Genomic DNA, 22,800 nt, shown 5'->3' with positions numbered 1-22,800 from the left:
TATTATAAATTTATACATATTTTTTTTCACTTGTTCAATAAAGTAATGCTGTGTACGTTAACTTTTTCTGACTAGTGTATTTTTGCAGTATGTTTAACCTTGCTGTATTGAATAGTAATATAGTAGAACACACAACCTCATGATGACTAAGAAAAACAATTAAAGGAATAGAAACAGAGACATGAATCTTGTAATTATTTACAAATTAGTTTATACAGGACATAGGAAATTCGATGGAAGAAATTTGGACAAGTTTTTACCACAAATGTTCAACAGATACAAAATCTCAACATCAAAATTGACTAACAGGTGGAGACAGCTGGTGCAAATAGGGCAAGGTTGAAGCTAGAGGAGAACTCAATAACTTTTACCACGATACATGTGACAGCAAAGGTTCAAAAAGTTATCAAGATGAACCGTTAATTAGATGTTTAGGAGCACCCACACACACAAAATAACAATAAATCATTAAATTCAATGATTTAGTCTTTCGTCCCTAAACACCTACATTCTAGCATAAATAAATAGCAACTTTTGATTATAATGAGATATTAGATTAGCCATATAACTCAAGCTTATACCCACCGCCTAACGTGATGGTTCGAATAATGATCAAGCAACTTCGCTAAAAGAGCTAAAACTACTGCCAGATAGCAACAATCAGTTTTGCAGGATTTTCTTGAAATAACTGAAAGTTTACTTTGGACAATAGTGATATAAAAGTACTCTTTGTGAAGCCTTAGAAAGTAAATAACAGACATATACAACCTGTATAAGTGTGCTTCCTGGATTAATAAAGCGTTTGATATGATTCTGCACAATCACAGAGGATGTACAGATAAAACGAGAAGTAAGGCAACGATGTGTTCTCTCGCCATTGCTTAGTTAACTTTTAGGTGCAACAAGCAAGGTGTAAATTTCAGGCGCGAAAATATGTATATAATAATATACATAAATATATATTTTCGCGCCTGAAATTTACACCCTGCTTGTTGTATCTAAAAGTTATATAAATATTTCATATTATACTTTAATTATTTATGCGACATATAAATTAATAATTATGGAGGATGTTTATGAATAAATCTTATTGGAAATTTATGCTAAGTTTAATTAGTTCTATAAGATATAAAATAAAACAACAAATAAAACATCCAATACTTTAATTTTCAACATCATTAATAGAGAGATCTAATAAATAATCTAGATCTAAGAATTAAAACAACATAACGTAACTTTCAAAAAGTGCTAAAAACATTTATTTTATTATTATTACTCTTATCACTCAGTTACAACTTTATATATTTTTTTTCTTTTTAAATATACTTAACAGGTAACCATCATCAAATGCACAACCATGTCTTAAAACTTAACGTTTTAACGGTGTAATGAATAATAATTCACGCGGTACTCGGATCTTGATCAAACGAATACGGTACATCATCATGACATATTTCCTCCTCGATTTCTTCAGGAGGATGCAAAATTTCCTCAATTTCATCTTCAAGCGTTGGACACATTAATATATCGAAGGAACGTTGTCCCCTTAATGCATGCATCTCAAAAACGGTTTTCGACGCTTCCCAATAAGTTATGGTTTCTTGTAAAATATCAAGAAAACATAATGTTTTTGGAAATAAATGAGCTAGAACACTAAATTAAAAATAATTAGTAAAATAATGGTTTTAAAAAAAATTTGTGTCATACTTATAAGCTGGGAGGCAAACATCCTCTAAGAATTGAATTTGTAAATCGGGAATTGAAGCTTTTTCCCGATCCATCATATCTAAAGGTTTATTACCCATTTTCTTTTCTAAATCGCCTTGATTGAAGAATTCTTCGTAGACAAGTTGGGCGACCTCTTTAGATGTTTTAAAACCTTTCGTTTGATCTGATAAATCAGAACAAGTCATTATAAGTGAAAAAAGAAGTCTGCGGTGGTCCATTTGTTCCTTAATGAATCTATCATCAATAAATTGTTCTAATTCGGGGTAAATTTTGAAATGATTTGCTAAATCTGTTGCTAAAATGTTATCTTTGATATAATCTATACAAAGTTCATAACTTTGATTATCAAGACATTCTAAAAAGTTACATTTCTAAAAAAAAAATATTTAAGTTTGTGTATTTTATTTTAAAAATGTCTCTTACTTGAGTATTTAAAATGCAAATTGTTTGTGATAAATGATGCCTTTCCATAACGGAACCTTCACTCGAATACAAATTTGCTAAAGGAGATCCAATTTTCAATTGAAAAGCGTTCGTTGTTCCCCGATGATCAACGTCATGCCCCAAACATGATGTTAGAAGAGCCAACGCTTCCAAATGTGTAAGGAAATTTTTCTCAATTAACTTACATTTCTTAATTAACGTGTAAGCGAAATGCGTAACACTAAAAGCGTGTCTCCAATTATGATACGGCGTATCCCTGTATCCTTTCATAACGTACAAAATAAATCTTGTCAACAAGTCCATTTTAATTCCGAACTTTTCAACAAGATTCAAATCTTTAAACATTTCAATAGTGTAACACGGACTATCATTATAATCAATTTGTCTAGGCAAGAAATTAAATTCGTCGAACGTCGGAAATTTCGTCGTTTTAATTTTACATTTAAGATATTTCTTAAACATATCGTCGTCGATTTTCATATGATACATCATTAATTCATTGCTTAATTGAGTCTTTATTTGAGCTTCTTGCATTCGTTTATACGCTATCATATGCATTATTGCCAAACCACAATAAGCACTAAAAGACTTCGCGACATCTTCATCGTCTACGGTAAAGGTTCCGTCTTTTTTATTACAAAGTTGAGCAACACCTATGATTCCTTTTTCATCTCGTATCGGAAAACATAAAATATTTTTCGTACGAAAATCAGTCATCTCATCAAGTTTTTTATAAAAGAATGGATTGTGATAAACATCTGTAATATTCATTAGTTTTCCAGTTTTATAAACATGACCGGCTATACCTATTTAAAAAAAATAACGTTATTGGTGAGTAAGAAAAAACAAATTTAGCTGTAGTTTTTAACGATGTTTAACCCTTTATCGTCGGGTAGCAATCATTAATCATGCTCATTTCGCTCGAGTTTGTACTGTATGAGTTAAGAATAGAATTCAAAGTTCATATCATTGGCTGAATTTATAAAGTTGTCTTTATTGTTAAAAATTTGGAAAAATGCAGCACGAGAATAGATGCATATCACAGCTCATATCTTAGATTCTGCGTGGTTTCTTTGGGTTTGAAGAGTTTCGAAAGGAAAAAGCCATTAAGGGAAGATCTACGTGATATCGTTATTTTCCATTGAATTGGCAGTTGAGATCATGAACGATGCATTGAATGTGACAGCGAGTTTTCTCGAGGAACGAAATTTGAGTCTGGCACCTAGTAAGTCGAAGGCAATGTTTTTTAGCCGCAGGAGAAGACCTGAACTCATCCCTCCAATTAGGCTAAGGGGCGAAAATATCGCAACGACGGTGAACACAGTATACTTGGGTGTACATCTGAATGTGAGGCTGTCTTGGAGGGAGCATGTGAACTATATTGTAAATAGCTGTCAGAAGGCACTTAATCTGCTGAGGTCTCTTTCATCAACTAGATGGGGATGTGGTCCGATGGTTTCTGCGCTACTCTATAAGGTACTTATCCAGTCTAGACTGGAGTTTGTTACTTGGTTGATGTTGCCTGTCCCAGTTCTCGTGTTTAGGAAGTTAGCTGGCATTCAGCTCCAGGCAGCGAGGGCTATTACTGGTGCAATTAGATCTACACCAACTAATGCACTATTGGTGGAAGCGAATATTATGCCATTGGATTTAAGGTTGCGCCTGTTAATGGATAAATTTGTTGTGAAAAACCTTATGCGTAGATCTGGTTCGGTAGGAAATCTAATGGAAAATTTGAGCCAACTACATGGAAATGGTAGGGTGGCTGATAGTAGAGTAGCACTGATTATAAAGAGATACGAAACCCTGCTACCAAGAATAGTAGATATGCGACGCACTAATGTGTTGGACATGTTCAGAGTAGATTTTGAGGTGTATGTGCATGCCCCCAAGGTGAGAACCGATTTAGTCTGTGCTAAACTTAGACAAACATTGCCTGCAGTTAGCTTTAACTATAATGCTGTATTTAATCGGGAAGTTCAGTCGTCGTGGCCGGGTGCAAAGTTTATTTTTACAGATGCTTCGGTGACGGGGGATCCAACCAAACGAGTCCATTTTGGAGTATATGCGCCCGACTTGGAGTTGTCCCATTCCGGAAAAATGTCGGATCATGCTAACATATTTGTGGCAGAATTGTTTGCTGTATGGTGGGCGATGGACTATGTAAAGACAAACAGGGTGTCACCAGTGGTGATATTCACGGATTCGTTGAGTGTGATCCGTGCATTGGAGGTGGCCATGGGAAGAAAGACGAAGGTACATTATCTGGTGAACAAAGTTAAAGAACTTAGCTGGCAGTGTACTGTGGAAGAACTGAAGATTGAGTTGGCTTGGATTCCTGGCCATGTGGGAATTGTTGGTAATGAGAGGGCGGATGGTCTGGCAGCGGGTGACACTGGTCCATGGTATCAGATACGCAAGGACGTTGGTGACATTGTCCACGAACTAAAGAGGGATGTATTGGATTCATGGCAGCGGAATTGGGATGATAGCAGCAGATTCAAGGGCAGAGCCTTGTGGTTGATTAAGAGGGATGTCAGAGAAGGGGCATGGTATAAGCAATTACGTTCAGAATCTAAACACATGATATCTACAATTAATCGCATGAGAGTGGGACATGGCATGTTTCCTGCACATCTGTACAGGATTGGCATGGTAGATTCTCCAAACTGCAGTTGTCACAAAATTCTCTGTGATCTTAACCACATTATTTTGGCATGTGAAACTTATGAGTTGGACAGAAGTAGAATGTTTGTTAAGCTGAGAAGGGAGGGCATTTTTCCTCCATATAATGTTAGTATGCTTTTGGCAACCAATAACGCTAGAGTTTTGAGAATGCTTTTTTATTTTTTGTGCAAGATAGGAATCTTTGTTTGATTTTATTTTAATGCATGGATCACTGTTCGGTAGATGTTCATCCTTTCGAGGGGTTGACCCGGGGATGTACATCTGTCGCCGTTCGGTGGGTTATAGGCATAACGGTGGGTTATAGGTGCTTAAGCAAGTAAAAGTGGTTTGGTGGGTTAAGGTAGTAAGGAAGGATCATTCCCCCCTTCCGGTAGTTCTGTTTATTTGAATTGTCTCTGATCTTTGGAACTTTATCCCCCACAGGGCTACCTTATGTGAGAATAAACTGATACAACAAAAAAAAATTGTGACTGGTGGTAAAAGGGCTATATAAGCCCAGACACCAAGTGGATACCCCTGGTTTTAAGAAGAAGAAGAAGTACGTGATATGGATTTAAGAATATGTGACAGTTCGAACGAAGAAATAATTGACTCAGAATCCTGATCATCAGAGGAGGACGGAGTGTGTTTGTCTAATATGAATGATGATCCTAAAATATAATAATAAAATTTAATATAATAAATTAGATGATTGACCACCTACAATCCAGCCACCTACAAAAAATTAAAGAAGGACCCAACCGAGAAAATACCCGGCAGAACAACAGAGAAGTTTATAAGTACAATCCCCAGTACCTCCAAGAATATATGGGTTACTTAAGATCCATAAACCAGATGTCCCGCTATGCCCTATTGTCAGTACTATAAATTCTCCTACGTATCAGCTTGCAAAACACCTCACCAAGATTCTGTCTCCTTTTACAGGTAAAACAGAATCTTATGGCAGAGACTCTACACACCAGCAACAAAACTGAGGTCTAAAGATGGGATAATCTTTGTAAAATTCTTATCTTCTAATGTTACGTCTTTAATCCAACCTATAGACCAAAATATTTTAAGCCTCATCAAACTATGATATAGAAACAGTTTGCTCAGTTTTGAAGACGTAATATCGGTATGCTCACCAATACGTCAGGATAACTCCTCCACGTGTTAGGTTCATGTCTCAAGAGTAATGAAGTTACTCATTTCCAGATCACAAAGATATTGTGGGTAATGAAAAGGCACAGAAGATGGCCAAAGAGGCAGCGAGGACCCTCTTTATTGGACACTAACCCGGCTGAGGACTAAAAAAAAAGCAACATAAAACAAGTGATTAATACATCGATGGACTCAAAGGTAGCCTGCCGCTGGAAAGAACTTCCAGGATACACACAGGAGAAGAGACTCTGTCGCAAAAGAAATCCAAAGAGGTTTTATGCCTCAGAAAAGGGGACCTAAGGTCGCTGTCAGATCTCCTGACCGGCTATACGCGCTTAACATACCATCTCTTCAACTTTGGACAAGCTGAAAACACATTCTGTGTGACTATGTCGCCAGAGGTCGCCTAAGACTCAAAATTTTCGGAAAGGTTTGCCTGACACCTACTGACATAAAGAAACAAGACTTTGGAGCAATACTAAGGTTCATCAAGGACCTATATTGGCAAATATATCTATGCATTTTAAAAAAAGCTTGAATAAGGTACAAAAAGTCTAAATTCCATTTTAAATAATTTGGATTATGAACAATGATGAAGAAAGGGTATACGATTAAGGTACTTAGCCTTTATGACTTTTTAATTATATTTTTTTTAGTTTTCCAATAAAACGTAGCTTCCTATAGCTGTATTTATTGTTATACATTAAATACACTGACTGAAAAAAAAACCGACCACTAAAATTTAGCCAAATTTCAAAGCTGGCTTTCTCGCGAACCACTCATTCGATTTTTATGATTCTTTTTTTGATCGAAACGTTGATTCTTCTGTAATAATCCTGCGATAGAAATTTTTATTCGGATATTAATTTGATACGGATATTAATATACAGAGTGCAAGAATGAGAAAAACTTTTTTTCTCGAAATTTGTAATACACTGTGAGGTGCAGCTGCTACAGCCGAGGGTGGTAACTGGAATCAAACGGTAGCCCAATTTTCTCTGAGCATTTTGTTTTTTTATTCACTTTATTATCTCTGTTACTAACGAAGATGCAGTATTTTATAGCGATCGCCTGTGAAAACAAGACGAGTGACAATAGTAGCTGATGACCGTTTTATTGTTCTAAGCAATCGCAGAATGACAGCTGTAGAAGAAGCTCGGTGTGGCCGGGAATTTACAATGAAGGATGTACAGATTACCTATACAGATTTTTAATCTTTATTAAAAGTGTAAATCACCGACCTTGACAACAAAAGCTGGGTACCCGAATCACTTTTCATAAAGTCATAAGAATCAGGTCATAAGTCTATTTTTTTTAAATATGGCGTTTGAGGCAAATTTGAATTCTTCATGTTGATACAATTGTTCAATATGAAGAATAACGCCATATTAAAAAAAATAGACTTATGACCTTTTGCCCCGGCAGTAGCGAATTAATAATAACACGAAAATTAATAGCGCGTGCTCCCACGAGCCAAAATAACCTCATGTGGTCGCCGCGGCATCGAACTGATTAGGTTCGTAATTGATTCCTGAGGAATTGCGGCAAACTCTTCTTCAAGAGCAATTCGTAACTCTCTTGAAGGTTGTCCGGTAGGACAGGACGACGACGAATGCGTCTCTGAAGTTGGTCCCAAAGATATTCGATAGGGTTATGGCCCGGGCTGCACGGTGGCCACTCCATCCGTTCAATACCCTACCTCATCAAGATATTCGCTAACCACACGTGCTACGTGCGGTCGCGCATTGTCATGCATTAGCATGAATCCGTTCTATTCCGTGGGAATAGAACTTCCATGGAAAGGTACTCTTTCCGAAATTGTGCAGGTCGCAAACTTTTCATTACGACGCACAGAAGCGAATTAGTTAAAAATCTTGGCCAAAAAGATATTTTTGTCAATTTTTTTACTTCAAAATTGGTGGAAATTAAAAAATATCTATACAATTAACAAGGATGAAGTATTTTATGATATACTGCGATTTTACTTAATTGTATCTACCTATGCCTTCGGGTTATTAGCATAATAAAGATTATTATTACATTTTTATATACAGGCTGGTCCGTTACTTCCGCATCTTATTCCTTAAATTTTTCCAATTTTGGCCAAGATTTTTAAAAAATTCGCCTGTGTGCGACATCTCCACACTCGTTCTCAACCATCACATGACCAGAGACAAAATCGGGACTCGTCAGTGAAGAGCACCTTACCCCATTGTTCATATGTACGCGCCCAAATTGAAGAGGTGCTAGCCGATGTCTCTGGAGCAGCCCCGGTCTTTTGGCAATTCTTCTTGCAGTCAGATCACTTTCAGCAAGTCTTCGATGAATGGTTCTTTCACTTACGTCAACCCTACGCACCATTTGAAGACGGTGCCGAGTTTCTACAGCTGTCGTTCTACGATTCCTCAGAGTGTTTAGAACAATAAATCGGTCATCAACTGCTGTTGTCAAAGTAACAATCTAAACTAACAATACGCGCAACGTCAGTGACTGACAACGGCATTGCTATTATGTTAAAAGACTGTGGAAATCTTTAACAACTGTCAACTTACTATTCGAAATTATATTTTTTATGTTTGTTTGTCTTGTTTTCACAGGCGTTCGCTTTAAAACACTGCATCTCCGTTAGTAACAGAGATAACAGTGAATAAAAAAAAGAAAATGTTCAGAAAAGATTGGGCTACCGTTTCATTCCAGTTAACACCATCTGCTGTAACAGCTGTACCCCACAGGGTATTACAAATTTCGAGAAAAAAAGTTTTTCTCATTCTTGCAGCCCGTATATGTTCAAATTAAAATCTGAATAAAAATTTCTATCGCAGGATTATTACCGAAGAATCAACCTTTCGATCAAAAAAAGAATCATCAAAATCGAATTCGCGGTTCGCGAAAAAGCCAGCTTTGAAGTTTTGGTTAATTTATAGTGGCCGGTTTTTTTTTGCCGGCCAGTTTATATTCAATGATACACAATTTCTTGACCGGTGTGAAGACAGCAGTAAAAATTTCCGATGATACCCGAACGCCCATAGACGTCCGTAATACCGGACACACGGGGGCTCAACTTTTTTGAACAAAGAAACATTACATTATCAACTTAAGAAGTTAATTACAGTATATTAAAAGTACTTAGACAAAATGAAAATATATTTATCACTAATATCAAGCAATTTTAATTAAAATAATTGGCTCCAGCTCCCTTTGTTTCGGAATTAGAGAATGATTTAAGTACGATATGCTCTGAGCATGATATCGTTACTGCTGTGGGCGACTTTAATGTTAACCTTATGGCTTGTGGTGGTTCCTGGCCTGCAGTACTGCTTGATTTAATGAATTCTTTTGGTGTAACTCAAATAATTCAAACGGCCTCTCGCGTTACAGCTTCCTCTTCAACTTTAATTGATTTAATTTTTATATCTGATCTTAATTTGGTTCTTGATAGTGGCGTTAGTTACTTTAATGCATCTGACCATGACTTGGTCTATTGTTTACTAGATATAAAACGTAGAGTCTTGTTCCTATTTGCGAACCTTCAGATCTTATAATAATTTTGATTACTATCGCTTTCAATCTGGTTTATTTCAACTACCTTTTTTTAATATATTTGATATAGTGTAGTATCTTAATACTCTTTTAATTGATTTGATGGATCGGCATGTGCCTATTATTACCGCCCGTTTCACTAAACCGCCGCACATAAGGACAAATAACTAAATTACGACGACAAAAATAGATATAAGTTTTATCTTTAAACTAATCACAAATATCTTCAAAATGTTCATTATAATCTAGTCAGACATGAACCGTAAAATTTTTGTTTGTTAACGTAACAGAATAGCCTACCCGTGTGCGCAAAGTTGGCTTATCTTTTGCACGGGGAATACACTTAGTTACGCGTGAATTGTTGACAGAGTAATTACGTTCGTAATATTTTCCTAAATTTAAAATCGTTAGTTTTTCAATATGGATATTGAAGCGTCAGGTATGTACTTTAATCTGCCACTACTGTCAACTTAACAGTTGTTCGTAGTTTAGATATGATGCACATTATATAACATTTATTATTTTCTTCAAAAAATTTTGAAATGTCAACTTTAGCTAGAATTATATAAAAAGTTCCAAAAAGTACACCAATTTTTTTTTACTAGTTCAAAAAAATATCTTATAAATAACATCAAAAAATAAAATAGAAGTCCCCTTGTTTCCCCCTTCGTTAAATAAAGGGTATTTTTCAGGTTGTGGCGACCCCGCTTTAATGAAAATAAAGATTAAGAGAAAAGAACTGTTCATAGTGTTAAAAAATAAACAGTTTTATAAGTTATCGTCATTAAAGTGTAATGAACAATTATTACAGTATATATTGGACAAGTTTAGCATTAGTGAACTTTCTGAAAATTGTACAAAACAAATAAAACTTGTGGTCAAAGTGTTTGTTACGAAGGTTTTGACGAAATGGCGAGGTTGTAATTATATGTACGAGCGTTTTAACAACAAGCATATGAAATGGCTTAATGAAGACTTGAAACTCCCGGACATACAGCCACCACAGCTTCCAGCAACAGCACCAAAGAAGCGAGGCAGGCCAAGAAAATTATTCGAAGAGAGCTCTCAACGCAGTAAGCAACGACATGTTGAACCAATTGTATCAAATCTCTGTTCAGAAACACTGTGCTTGGCTGCAGAATCAAGCTTGGTGAAATCAGGCAAAAGAACGGCAGCCCAGGTTGTGAAATTAGCAATACAATCTTCGCCCAACACATTAAAAAAAATGAAAAAGGTGCAAGATACGTCATCCTTTGCTAATATAAGACCGTACAGCCCTGAAGAAGCTTTAGCTCTTATAGTGGATCTTGAGTTGACAAAAGAGGATTACATAACGATGCGACTTGGAGCAAAAGAAAGAGGGGCTGATATTTATCCCTCATATCATGTGATAGCAGAGACAAAGAGGAAGTGTTATCCAACAAATATTATGATAACTGAGAACGAGGCTGTGATACCAGTGATAGATCTTCTTATACATACTACGCAACGTTTAGCACAAGTGCAGGCTGATGTAATACTTCAAAATATTTCGGAGGACTGTGATACTATCGAAGTTTATTATAAATGGGGCTTAGATGGCAGCGGTGGACACAGTATTTACAAACAAAATTTCGCCAATAATTCGGAATATGCGGATTCCAACATCATTTTGTGTACGATCGTGCCACTACAAATGTGTGAATCTAATGGCAGTAACAAAAAAATATATTGGAAGAATACGACACCATCATCGACAAGGTATTGCCGTCCAATTGGATTTAAAATAAAGAAAGAAAATGTCCAAAATGTAAAAGAAGAATATAACGAAGTACAAACACAAATATTGAAATTGGAGCCCACGATAATCGTTCTAGGAACTAAGCAAATAAAATTTATACATATTCCCATATGTACGATGCTGGATGGAAAGACAGTCAACATTTTGACTGATACTTCAAGTTCACAAGCGTGCAATGTGTGTAAGGCTACTCCTAAAGATTTAAATGATCTAGAGAAACTAAAGAACAGAGTCTGTTATGAAGACACATTTAAATATGGAATTTCTATACTTCATGCACATCTTAGATGCTATGAATATTTACTGCATATAGCATATAAATTGGAGTTACAGAAGTGGCAAGCAAGGGGCGAAAATGACAAAGAAAAAGTAAAGGAAAGAAAAAATCAAATAGCGGCCGAATTTTATAAGAAATTGGGCCTCGTAGTTGATCAGCCAAAACAAGGTGGAGGTAATAGTAACGACGGAAACTCAGCGCGGAAATTTTTTAAGAATCCTTTGCTTGTTTCCCAAATAACAGGAATCGATAAAAAATTAATAGAAAGATTTGCAAATATACTGTCCATCATTTCTTGTGGGCACTACGTTAAAGAAGATATATTTAAAAACTATTGTTTTGAAACAGCACAAATCGCTGTGTCGCTTTATGGTTGGTACAAAATGAGTGCCAGTGTTCACAAACTATTAATACATGGAGCTGATATCATAAAATCTTTACCTTTGCCAGTGGGTCAACTATCAGAAGACGTAATTGAGACAGGCCATAAAGAGTACAAAAAATTGAGACAATATCACTCCCGAAAAACTTCAAGGATCAACACCAATACTGACATATTTAACTGGATGCTTGTATCTTCGGACCCTATTGTGACAAATAATCGAAAAAAAACTAAAAAAAGTAAAACCCAATTCAATGAAGTTGTATTAAGCATGCTAAGGCAACATACTTACTTTGGTGATGATGATGAAGGTAATGGTGAGGAGTCTGATGATAATAACGATGATGAGGATGTGCATATAAAATAATAGTAACTTGAAAAATCTGTTTTCGTATACTCCGGTGATTTTTACTCATTTGCTCTTACTAGTTTCGGCTACCTAGCCGTCTTGGGAGAGCTTGTCAAAATTTTCAATTAAACAAGATTACATCAGACATTAGAAGTAAAATTAACATTAAATATTAAAATCGTAACACGTTAAGCAATACAGTCAACGCGTTAAAAAAACTTTTTTTAACGTGTTATGATGGACTTAACCAACAATAATATTATATAAAATAATGTTTTAATCAAAATTGTACATTATGTACTTATGTTACTAATTCAAACTATACAGGGTGTTAATGAATGATATGAAAATACTTCAGGGGGTACGGATGGTAGTAATCGACAAAATGAGGTGACCATTGAGGGTGACCATTTATTTTTTTAGCTGCATACATTCTGATAACCTTCAAAATCTCTGTCATTTTCTACAACTGTACTGGTGTTTTGCATTTCGAATTTGTCATTGTTTTCGAGTTATTTACAAAAATAGCCATTCATGCGCACCAAGGATATATGAAGATTTTTATCTATTTTCAACAACAAATTCGATAATAATCCAAAACACCAAAAAGGCGAATAAAAGGACAGGTAGTTGGAATATAATATCAGAATCTGTACAGGGTACTCAAAAAGAAAAGGTTCCGGAACGTATATGGATCGGACACTAAAAAAATGAACACCCTGTGTACTGCCATAGACGGTATTAATATTTTCTTATAGAGATTCTAAAAGACAATAAATGTATCAAATTTGAAACAATTATTTCAGAAGATACTGGAGAAAAACGCAAAATTCGAATAATTGAAACTTTTCCACCCTGTATATCGAAAATAATGCCTTTGAGGCCACATGTATATTGGCATTTTTTTCTTATTTTGTCTAGTAACAATTTGACTTTGAACTGTTTTTTTTTAATTAGAACATACTATAAGCACCTGATACCAACTAACTCTAATTAGGTATTTTTCTGAAAGATAATTATGAAATAGGCTCTACATAAGCATTTTTGATCAGAATATCAAATAAAATCATAGTTTACATTTTTGTCGTCGTAAATTGATAATACGGCCTTATGTGCGCCGGCCCCATGGTTGACTTACACAATTCGAAAAATGCAGCGTCTCAAAGATTCTGCATATGGGTCTTTTAAGAAAAGTAATAGTCAAGCGACATGGGAATATTACAAGTCCTTGCGTAATTTAACAAATCAAGCGATTCGTAGGGAAAAGCGTGCATATTTTGAGTATACTCTTGGGAAATGTGCTTATCATGGTCGAGAAATGTGGAACTTTTTAAGGCATGTAAATGTAGCTCCAATGCGAAAAACAATAATTCCCGATTGTTTAAAAGATCCGCAACAAATTATTAATGATTTTTTTGTAGACTCTATTCCTGCAATGCCAATGTGTCGGGAGTTGTATGACTTTTACATTTCCAATCCAGTTAATAACAATTCATTCAAGTTCCGTGAGGTTAGTGAAGACTATGTGTTACAGGTTATTTCATCACTTCGAAAAAACTGTGCGGGCGTTGATGGTCTAAACATTTCATGTGTTCAATTGTGCTCCCCGCATATAGTACCATATCTTACTCATTTAATAAATGCTTGTCTTGCAGAAACTATCTTCCCTGCATGTTGGAAACGATCTTAGGTCAAACCATTACCAAAAAAGTCAAATGTTACAGAGTTTGGTCACTTAAGACCAATAAGTATTCTGCCTGTTTTAGGAAAATTGGCTGAAAGAATTATTGAAGCGCAGTTGAAGGAATATGTAAATATTTGCAATATTCTGCTCAGCGTACAATCGGGTTTTTGTAATGGGGCTGGGTGGAAGAACAAATACCACTTTTGTGGCAATTTGACCCCGCACCTTTTTTCTGCCAAACATTTATTTTGTTTTAGTTCTGCTTTTTATTGATATATAAATATGTATATACAGGGTGAGTCAGAAAGAATGGGAAATCCGAATACCGGAGATACTAGATACCAAAATATGATGATTTAACGTAACATCTCTTATACAAATGTCAGTGGTTTTCGAGGCATAGGGTGTTGAAAGTTAAATTTTTTTTTCGAAATTTCTTGATAATTTTGAAAGTTTTTGTACTATTAACATAAAATGTGGTAGTTTTATGTTTTCGAGCATGAGAAATACGAATTTGAAACTTGTTTTGTTATTGCTCGTAGAGGGCGCTAGATACACGCTGCTCGTTTGATAAATCAAATCATAAGTTTTTTGGCTCGACAGCTATGACCAATAAGAGCTGCAAATCACAAAGAGCGTTCAATTTTACATAAAAAAGGTACTTTTATTGAAATTGTCTAAGTCTATCGGTTTTCGAATTATTTACTTTTAAATGTTTAAATGTATTTTTTCTTCTAAAATATTTATTTTTTAACATAAGCAAAGTTGGGATATTTTTCCGCTTATGTTTCGACAATTGCTTGTTAATTGTCAACATTGATCTAATTTCCGTGTGCAATAATCATTTTTACCAATTTTATTACCAATTTGACAATGCCACGACATAATGAGTTGTTTAACAATGAGAAATCCAGATTTAAGTCAACTGGATTTTTGAAAATGGTCACAATATTCTATTGTTATTGTTATCGATTATTATCGTTACTAATTGCTATAGTTACTGTGTGTTACTGATTTTAAATGTTAACCTTAAAATTACTTTGAAATAATTAAAAGCAGATAACTTGGAAACCAGTAGACTTAGACAATGTAAGCAAGAGTACCTTTTTTGTGCAGAATTGAAAATTCCTTCAGATTTCTGGTTCTAATTCACCATACCTCAACTGACAAAATAGTCATGACTTGATATCTTAAACGTACAGTGTGTATCTAGCGCCCTCTACGAGTAATCACAAAACAAATATCAAATTCGTATTTCTCATGCTTGAAAACATCTAACTACCAAATTTTATGTTAATAGTACAAAAACCTTCAAAATTATCAAGAAATTTCGAAATAAAAATTTAACTTTCAACACCCTGTGTATTAAAAACCACCGACATTTGTATAAGACATGTTAGGTTAAATCGTCATATTTTGGTGTCTAGTGTCTCCAGTATTCGGATTTCCCATTCTTTCTGACTCACCCTGTATATACAGGGTGTATCTGAATGACGTGCCCAAACTTCTTTAGGCAATTTTAAGGGTACTTTCTCATATAAACTATCAGCGATTTCGACTCCCCTCCGGAGCTACGCCCCTTCAAAAATGGCGAAAAATTTTGGTTTATTTTATTTTGCCCGAAAACCATTAACACCAAGTAAATGAAATTTGGGAAATATGGTTAGCTTATAATAGGGCATGTTTCGAGCCTATTTGTACTTTCAATCTTCCCTTCTAAGTTACTAAACATAACCACCCCCGTTCAATTTTTGTCTAGATCTTTTTTATGACGATGATAAATACATTGGAAATATTTTATTTAGATAGACGAAGATATTCTAAAACTTTTTTGCCACTCTGATGTTCTTCGAAAAGTTAATAGTTTCTGAGAAAAAAATTAATTAAGCAAACACTAACTGTTAAGCTGTAGCGTTGTTAATCGAAAGTTGGAATGCATTTTTAAAGAAAAAATCTTAGCAGGCTTAGCAATCTTTGTCAGAAATATTTTTGACGTTTAAATGTCAGTGGTTTTCTTACTATTATTATTGTTTTATTTAAAATTTTGAAACGTCGAGTGAACGAGCGTAAATGCGGTAGAACTTTATTCATAAATTAATTTGAAAAACAATAATAATAGTAAGAAAACCACTGACATTTAAACGTCAAAAATATTTCTGACAAAGCCTACTAAGATTTTTTCATTAAAAATTCATTCCAACTTTTGATCGACAACCCCGTTGTTGAACGGGCAGTGTTGCTTTATTATTTTTTTTCTCAAAAATTAGTCGTTTTTGGAAAAATTTTAGAGAGACAAAAAAGTTTTAGGATACTTTCATCTACCTATGTAATTTTTTCTTTAATGTATTTACCCTCTGCATACAAAAATTTTAGCAAAAATGTAAAGGGGGTGGTTACGTTTAGTAGTTTAGAAGGATAGGTTGAAAGTCCAAATAGGGTGAATACGTGCCCTACTACCAGTTAAACATATTCCCCAAATTTCGTTGTTCTAGCGTTTATGGTTTTTCAGAAAAAAAATTAAACCAAAATTTTCCGCTATTTTTGGAGGGGTGTAGCTCCTTAGGGGAGCCCAAGTCGCCCATGGTTTATATATCAAAGTACCCTTAAAATTGCCTAAAGAATCACCCCCTGAAGTTTGGGCATGTCATTCAGATACACCTGTATATATATTTTTTTTTGATAATAATGTATTGTACCATTGAAAATAAAGGATGTATTATTATTATTATTATAGTAAAAAGTAGCATATAGTATAATTTGCCAAAAGAAACTTCAAACCAAAATAACTCGAAAACGAAACATGTTAGGTGCTAATAACTTTTATCAAAGTCAACCTATTTTTTGGGATAATTATAGGGTGTAATAAAAACTATAGCAGTAGGTTGCTACCTACTGCTGCTGCAGGGCGGTAGGGGTAATTAAAATCTACTGGTGGGTAGTTCACCCCCGCGGTCCCTATGCAAGTGAAAATTGTTAACGGATATTTGATTCTAATGTAGTCTAGAAGATTTGTGTAAAGTTTGGTTCGGATCTTCGACCGAATAAGGGTGGTAGGGGTAATTAAAATCTACTGGTAGGTAGTTCACCCCCGCGGTCCCTATGCAAGTGCAAATTGTTAACGGATATTTGATTCTAATGTAGTCTAGAAGATTTGTGTAAAGTTTGGTTCGGATCTTCAACCGAATAAGGGCGGTAGGGGTAATTAAAATCTACTGGTGGGTAGTTCACCCCCGCGGTCCCTATGCAAGTGGAATTTCTTTCGATAAATATATTTTTTATCATGTCTAGAAGGCGTATATAACGTTTGGTTCGGATCTTCGAACCAATAAGGGCGGTAGAGCAAATTATAATCTACTGCGAGGTACTTCACCCCCGCGGACCCTTTACAAGTGGAATTTCTTTCGATAAATATACTTCTTATCATGCCTAGAAGGCGTATATAAACTTTGGTTCGGATCTTCGAACCAATAAAGGAGCTGGAGCCTGTTATTTTAATTAAAATTGCTCATTGTACCTTGATATTAGTGATAAATATATTTTAATTTTGTCTAATTACTTTTAATATACTGTAATTAACTTCTTAAGTTGATAATGTAATGTTTCTTTGTTCGAAAAAATTGAGCCCCCATGTGTCCGATATTACGGACGTCTATGGGCGTTCGGGTATCATCGGAAATTTTTACTGCTGTCTTCACACCGGTAATTTCCTGGATGTCTTGGAAGTTCATTAAAAATCCTGTTTTTGCCCTTCATTACACCTTTACTTAAGTTATTGGTAACAATTTGATTGAGAAACAAAAAAATGTACTCAACACCATAAAAAAAATTTCAAGGACGAACCGCTTTTGAATCTGATGAATTGGTATTATTAGTTTGACAAAAAACAATACAATGTTATCATACATAATCCCAATTAGTTTAATTACATCACATTTTTTGTTATAATTAGAAACAATTTAATAGGTGAAAACTGATTTTATTCCTGTTTAGAGTAAAATGTATTCAAAATTTGAAGATTTATCAAGATTATTAATCTTTTAGGTGGATTGAACCTATTTTGTCAATCCATTAATTATTTATATTATATTTATTAGTACTATAGTTCAATCGACGCATTTTAAAATTTAAAAACAACGTCTATTATTAAAAAAATTTTGATACATACCCATATTTTTGGATATTTTCACATCAACACCCTCACTGCTACCATCAAACACTTTAGCGACTAGATTCTCCCCACTGCTATCGATTAAAAATAACGAACACCGTTCAGCATTGACTAGATTCCGCGCTTCCACCATAATTTCTCTGAGAAGATCATCAAAATCGTCTAAATGTTGAAACAGCTTTTTCGCTACATCCAAAAGCGTTTGACATGCTTGTCGAGCTCTAGATTCTTCTTCAGAGGCTGTTGTATTTAATAAGACCGTTAAACAAAATTTAAACGTTTCATTGACCAATTTCACACAGAATTCAGTCTCTTTTTTCGGATTTATTATACATGCTAAAACTACAGCAGGACCTAAAAATTAATTAATCGATTTATTATACAAATTATGAATAAAAGAAAGAAATTTAATAATAAGAATTAAGTTAGAATTATTTAGATTGGGTGTGTGTTAATTCTTGAGTCCTAAGTTTGAATTCCTTGGAATATTTCATGTTCTTTGATCAGGACCTCGTGTGCAAAGGAAAATTGAATTATATTTAATTAAAAATAAGGACTTTTTATGTTTTGAATACAAATTTTTTTGTTATAAGTAATTACCTGATTGTGTTTTACCACAAATAGGAACAATAACCGACTTAAAATCATCTGTCCCTGTAATTCCCAAAATCATTGTTTGAAACACCTGATTCAAATTCTCCATTGTATAATAATCGAGAGATTCTGAACACAAATTTTCTACAACATCTTCGGAAAGTTTACATTTTCTTCTGTCAATCTTTTCAGGACCAACGACCTGTATTGTTGCTTCATTTAGCATTATGCCAATTAAAAAAACCAGCTGAGATTCAGTTTCTCTTTGAAGCTTAAAAAAATCTTATCACTTTTTCTGTTTGCTTTTAATTAATATTAACTTACATATCTATTTATTTTTTTCTCTAAACCTTTAGAGTTGGCATCATTCATTGTTTCAACCAGTTGTAATATCTTAGAGGGATCAGAAACTTCAAGTTTAACAGGGATACATGCGGAATGTTTTAATGCCATTTTTCGATCGAACGTTTTACAGTACGGCGGCGGCTCAAACAGGTTCTTTCTGATTCTCTTTATAGGTTTGTACTTAGGTATGCACTCCATGGTGGTATCGTTCGTTTAATAGAAGTGGGATACGAAAAATTTTGACTTTATCTGCCAAAAAAAGTTTTAGATTAGATATAGGTTACATCAAGTTTTGATAACTAATAAACACTTCGAAAACTATGGATATATACCGTTATTACCATGACTATAAACGAGACTATAATATAGATAACATTATATAAAAAACAGTAACTCACAAAGAGATAAATTTTGTATCCAAATAGAAGCCATAGTTTATGATATCAAATATTTTCCCTTCTGTTATTTAGCTTCTGACCTAATTTAATTGAGCAGATGTGATTAATATAGTTTATCTAGGATCACACACAGTCACAAGGTATTTATTTGTAATCCTTTTATCTCCTTTTTTATAGGTAGTAAATTAAACGTTTGTTTTGTTAGATTTTTTTGTACTGAGACAATACACCATTAAGATTTTAATGAAAACGCTAATTTAATCTCAAATGCTTAATAATTTATTCGAATTCACAGATAAAGCAATAATCAATACTTTTAAGAAGATGTAAATGTAATTTTGTAATTAAACACGGTGGTTATTTAAGTCGAAACGTTGGCAACTTTGAATTTTGACCAACACTATCTGTCAAATTTAAATGTAAAAATTTTAAAATTAATATTGAATTAATTAAAAATCTCTCTTATTAAGCTTTTAGGTTTAAATAAAACTATAACATTTCTTATCTTCGTTTAATAAACAATAATAATAAAGATTTATTGAAGAATTTTTTAACGTCTAGTTGGTAGCTACAATTTTGTCAAATACAAACCTAACCTATAAATTAACATTTAAATTAATTCTCATACTCTAATAAACGATTTTTTTTATTAATTGTGTTACTTTTTTAATTAATTGTTATATATTATATTTCTAAATGCTAAATTTAAACTAAGTTAAAACCACTTCAAATTTAATCTCCTGTGACAGCAGTCCTGTCATTAATCAGCTGTTGTTGACATTCAGAAGAATCTAGATCATTTCATCAGACACAATTGGACGTCGTTTCGTGTTAAATTAATACGCAACACATAAAATTTCTGTTAAAAACTATTTCGTTTCGTCACAATAATGGATCTTTTCGGTTTCTTTAAAGGCCTTTTTCTTCCATCGCAAAGAGAAAGCAACCACGATTACAACTCGAGGTATTTATGACATATTAAAATTAAAATTCTTGAACAAATTGCGTAATTGTATCGTTTTAGGTCCCATTACTTGAGAACTGATGAAGACGAATTAGAGTAAATTGAAATTGGATTGTAATTTGATAACTGGTAAACTGTAATTTTATTTTTTGCAGCGAATATGATCCATCTGATCAAAACCCAAGGGAAAATGAACCATTTGGTTTCCAAATCTTCTCTAATCCGATTGAAATGCAAAAGTACTTTGAGAAACAAATGGAGGATATGTTGAAGAATTTTGGATTTCATCATGATGACTCCTTTTTTGGTATAATCTAAATTTAATACATTTTTATTCCTAAATTAAATCCTTGTTGATTTAGGGTTTAGCGATCGAAATTCTGTTGGAACGCAATTTGGCGATTTTTTAGAAGGCTCAGATGAACCCCCTCAAGGGAACTCGTTGAGAGATCAGTTTTTAAAGCCTGGTTATCATGTACCTAATGCAGATGTCCAAAAACGTTCTGATGATGATGTAGATGGACAGTAAGATTTTAAAATCATTAAAAAACTTCCTCATTTTGATTATTTTATTCATAGAATACAACCAAATGATTTGGATTCAATGTTTAAAGAAAAAAATTCTTTAACTCCTTATAAACCACCCAACCAAAGTATTTTTAAATCTTTTGGGCAAAGTATGTCTTCAAAAACAATAAGGAATTCTGATGGGGTATTTTCTTTTATTTTTATTTTGATTTTTTTTAATTTTTAATGTTTTTAGTCAATTGAGACTCAAAGAACTGTAAAGGATAGTCAAGGTAATCAAGAAAATGTAGTAACTAAAAAATGGGGTGATAAGGAATATACAGTGATAACAAGAACAGATAAAGATGGAAAACAAGTTGTTACAGAGAATTTAGTTAATATGGATGAAAATGAGTTAGCTGGTTTTTTGAAAAGTAGTGGTAATGATAGGATAGAACCTAAAAAACCACACAATTGGTTCCCATTTGATAAATATTTTAGTTAGGGAGGAGAATATATATAAAATAAACGAAACGAAAGAGAATAACTTAAAAAGAAATATAGTTTATAAAATATTATTTGTTGTGTATGATTGTAAATATTGCCTTTTTAAATAATTAATAAAAAATATGAATTAAGGGAGAGTGTTTTACCTCAGGACATTTTTGAAATATCATTTTTTTTCTCAAAATTTTCCTTTTTTAAAAATCGTTTTACATAAATAAAAAAGATGATATAGAAATTGCATTTTTCTTGATATTGACGCATCTGAGAGCAGAAGTGTGAGAGAGCAATATTGTTAAGAATAGAATTTGCTACAACTATTGTTCCAAACGTTTTTATGGAAAATGCCCCGTTTCTTGAGTGTTACCATTAAGAACTTAAAAATTCAACAAATTCATCCAATTTTCATATTTTCGTACTTTTCTTGTTATTGACGCATCTAACAGTAAAAGTGTACGAGAGCAATATTGTTAAGAATAAAATTTGCTATAACTATTGTTCCAAAAGTTTGTTTGCAACATACTTCGTTTCCCAAGTGTAACCATTACCAATTTGAAAATTCGACAAATTCATCCAATTTTCATATTTTCGTATTTTTCTTGTTATTGACGCATCAAAGAGCAAACGTGCAAGAGAACAATGTTGTTAAGAATAAAATTTGCTACAACTTTTGTTTTAAAAGTGTTTTTTTGAAAATGCCCCGTTTCTTGAGTGTTACCATTAAGAACTTAAAAATTCAACAAATTCATCCAATTTTCATATTTTCGTACTTTTTTTGTTATTGACGCATCTAACAGTAAAAGTGTACGAGAGCAATATTGTTAAGAATAAAATTTGCTATAACTATTGTTCCAAAAGTTTGTTTGCAACATACTTCGTTTCCCAAGTGTAACCATTACCAATTTGAAAATTCGACAAATTCATCCAATTATCATATTTTCGTATTTTTCTTGTTATTGACGCATCAAAGAGCAAAAGTGCAAGAGAACAATGTTGTTAAGAATAAAATTTGCTACAACTTTTGTTTTAAAAGTGTTTTTTTGAAAATGCCCCGTTTCTTGAGTGTTACCATTAAGAACTCAAAAATTCAACAGTCATCCAATTTTCATATTTTCGTACTTTTCTTGTTATTGACGCATCTAACAGTAAAAGTGTACGAGAGCAATATTGTTAAGAATAAAATTTGCTATAACTATTGTTCCAAAAGTTTGTTTGCAACATACTTCGTTTCCCAAGTGTAACCATTACCAATTTGAAAATTCGACAAATTCATCCAATTATCATATTTTCGTATTTTTCTTGTTATTG

The 22,800-nt window shown here is 33.6% G+C and overlaps 2 protein-coding genes across 2 annotated transcripts; one reads left to right on the top strand and one right to left on the bottom strand.

The window, feature by feature from the left end:
- Positions 1–1,232: 1,232 nt before the first annotated feature.
- LOC111415457 (cGMP-dependent 3',5'-cyclic phosphodiesterase-like) lies at positions 1,233–19,872 on the bottom strand. Its single transcript, XM_023047154.2, has 7 exons — positions 19,518–19,872; positions 19,099–19,368; positions 18,781–19,045; positions 18,178–18,534; positions 2,152–2,978; positions 1,708–2,099; positions 1,233–1,653 (listed from the first exon to the last, which is right to left on the bottom strand). Exons 2-7 carry the CDS (start codon positions 19,315–19,317, stop codon positions 1,401–1,403), a joined length of 2,313 nt encoding a protein of 770 aa, XP_022902922.1. The 5' UTR covers positions 19,318–19,368; positions 19,518–19,872; the 3' UTR covers positions 1,233–1,400.
- A 394-nt stretch (positions 19,873–20,266) lies between these two features.
- On the top strand, positions 20,267–21,627 carry LOC111415458 (HCLS1-associated protein X-1). Its single transcript, XM_023047155.2, has 6 exons — positions 20,267–20,481; positions 20,542–20,577; positions 20,637–20,788; positions 20,844–21,006; positions 21,061–21,193; positions 21,245–21,627. The coding sequence occupies exons 1-6, from the start codon at positions 20,408–20,410 to the stop codon at positions 21,491–21,493; spliced, it is 807 nt and encodes a 268-aa protein (XP_022902923.2). The 5' UTR covers positions 20,267–20,407; the 3' UTR covers positions 21,494–21,627.
- The last annotated feature ends 1,173 nt before the right edge of the window (positions 21,628–22,800 follow it).

Source organism: Onthophagus taurus, chromosome 6 (genome assembly GCF_036711975.1).
Source record: "Onthophagus taurus isolate NC chromosome 6, IU_Otau_3.0, whole genome shotgun sequence".
Taxonomy (NCBI): Eukaryota; Metazoa; Arthropoda; class Insecta; order Coleoptera; family Scarabaeidae; genus Onthophagus; species Onthophagus taurus.
This window is presented reverse-complemented; position numbering and strand designations above follow the sequence as displayed.

What these genes read in the sequence shown, in the direction of transcription:
- LOC111415457 (XM_023047154.2), bottom strand. Translation starts at nt 19,317, where the DNA reads ATGGAGTGCATACCTAAGTACAAACCTATAAAGAGAATCAGAAAGAAC. An exon ending in TTGTGGTAAAACACAATCAG is followed by an intron (nt 18,535 to 18,780) that starts GTAATTACTTAT and finishes ATTAATTTTTAG; the next exon opens with GTCCTGCTGTAGTTTTAGCA. An exon ending in GAAAATATCCAAAAATATGG is followed by an intron (nt 2,979 to 18,177) that starts GTATGTATCAAA and finishes TTTTTTAAATAG; the next exon opens with GTATAGCCGGTCATGTTTAT.
- LOC111415458 (XM_023047155.2), top strand. Translation starts at nt 20,408, where the DNA reads ATGGATCTTTTCGGTTTCTTTAAAGGCCTTTTTCTTCCATCGCAAAGA. An exon ending in AACCACGATTACAACTCGAG is followed by an intron (nt 20,482 to 20,541) that starts GTATTTATGACA and finishes GTATCGTTTTAG; the next exon opens with GTCCCATTACTTGAGAACTG. An exon ending in CAATAAGGAATTCTGATGGG is followed by an intron (nt 21,194 to 21,244) that starts GTATTTTCTTTT and finishes TAATGTTTTTAG; the next exon opens with TCAATTGAGACTCAAAGAAC.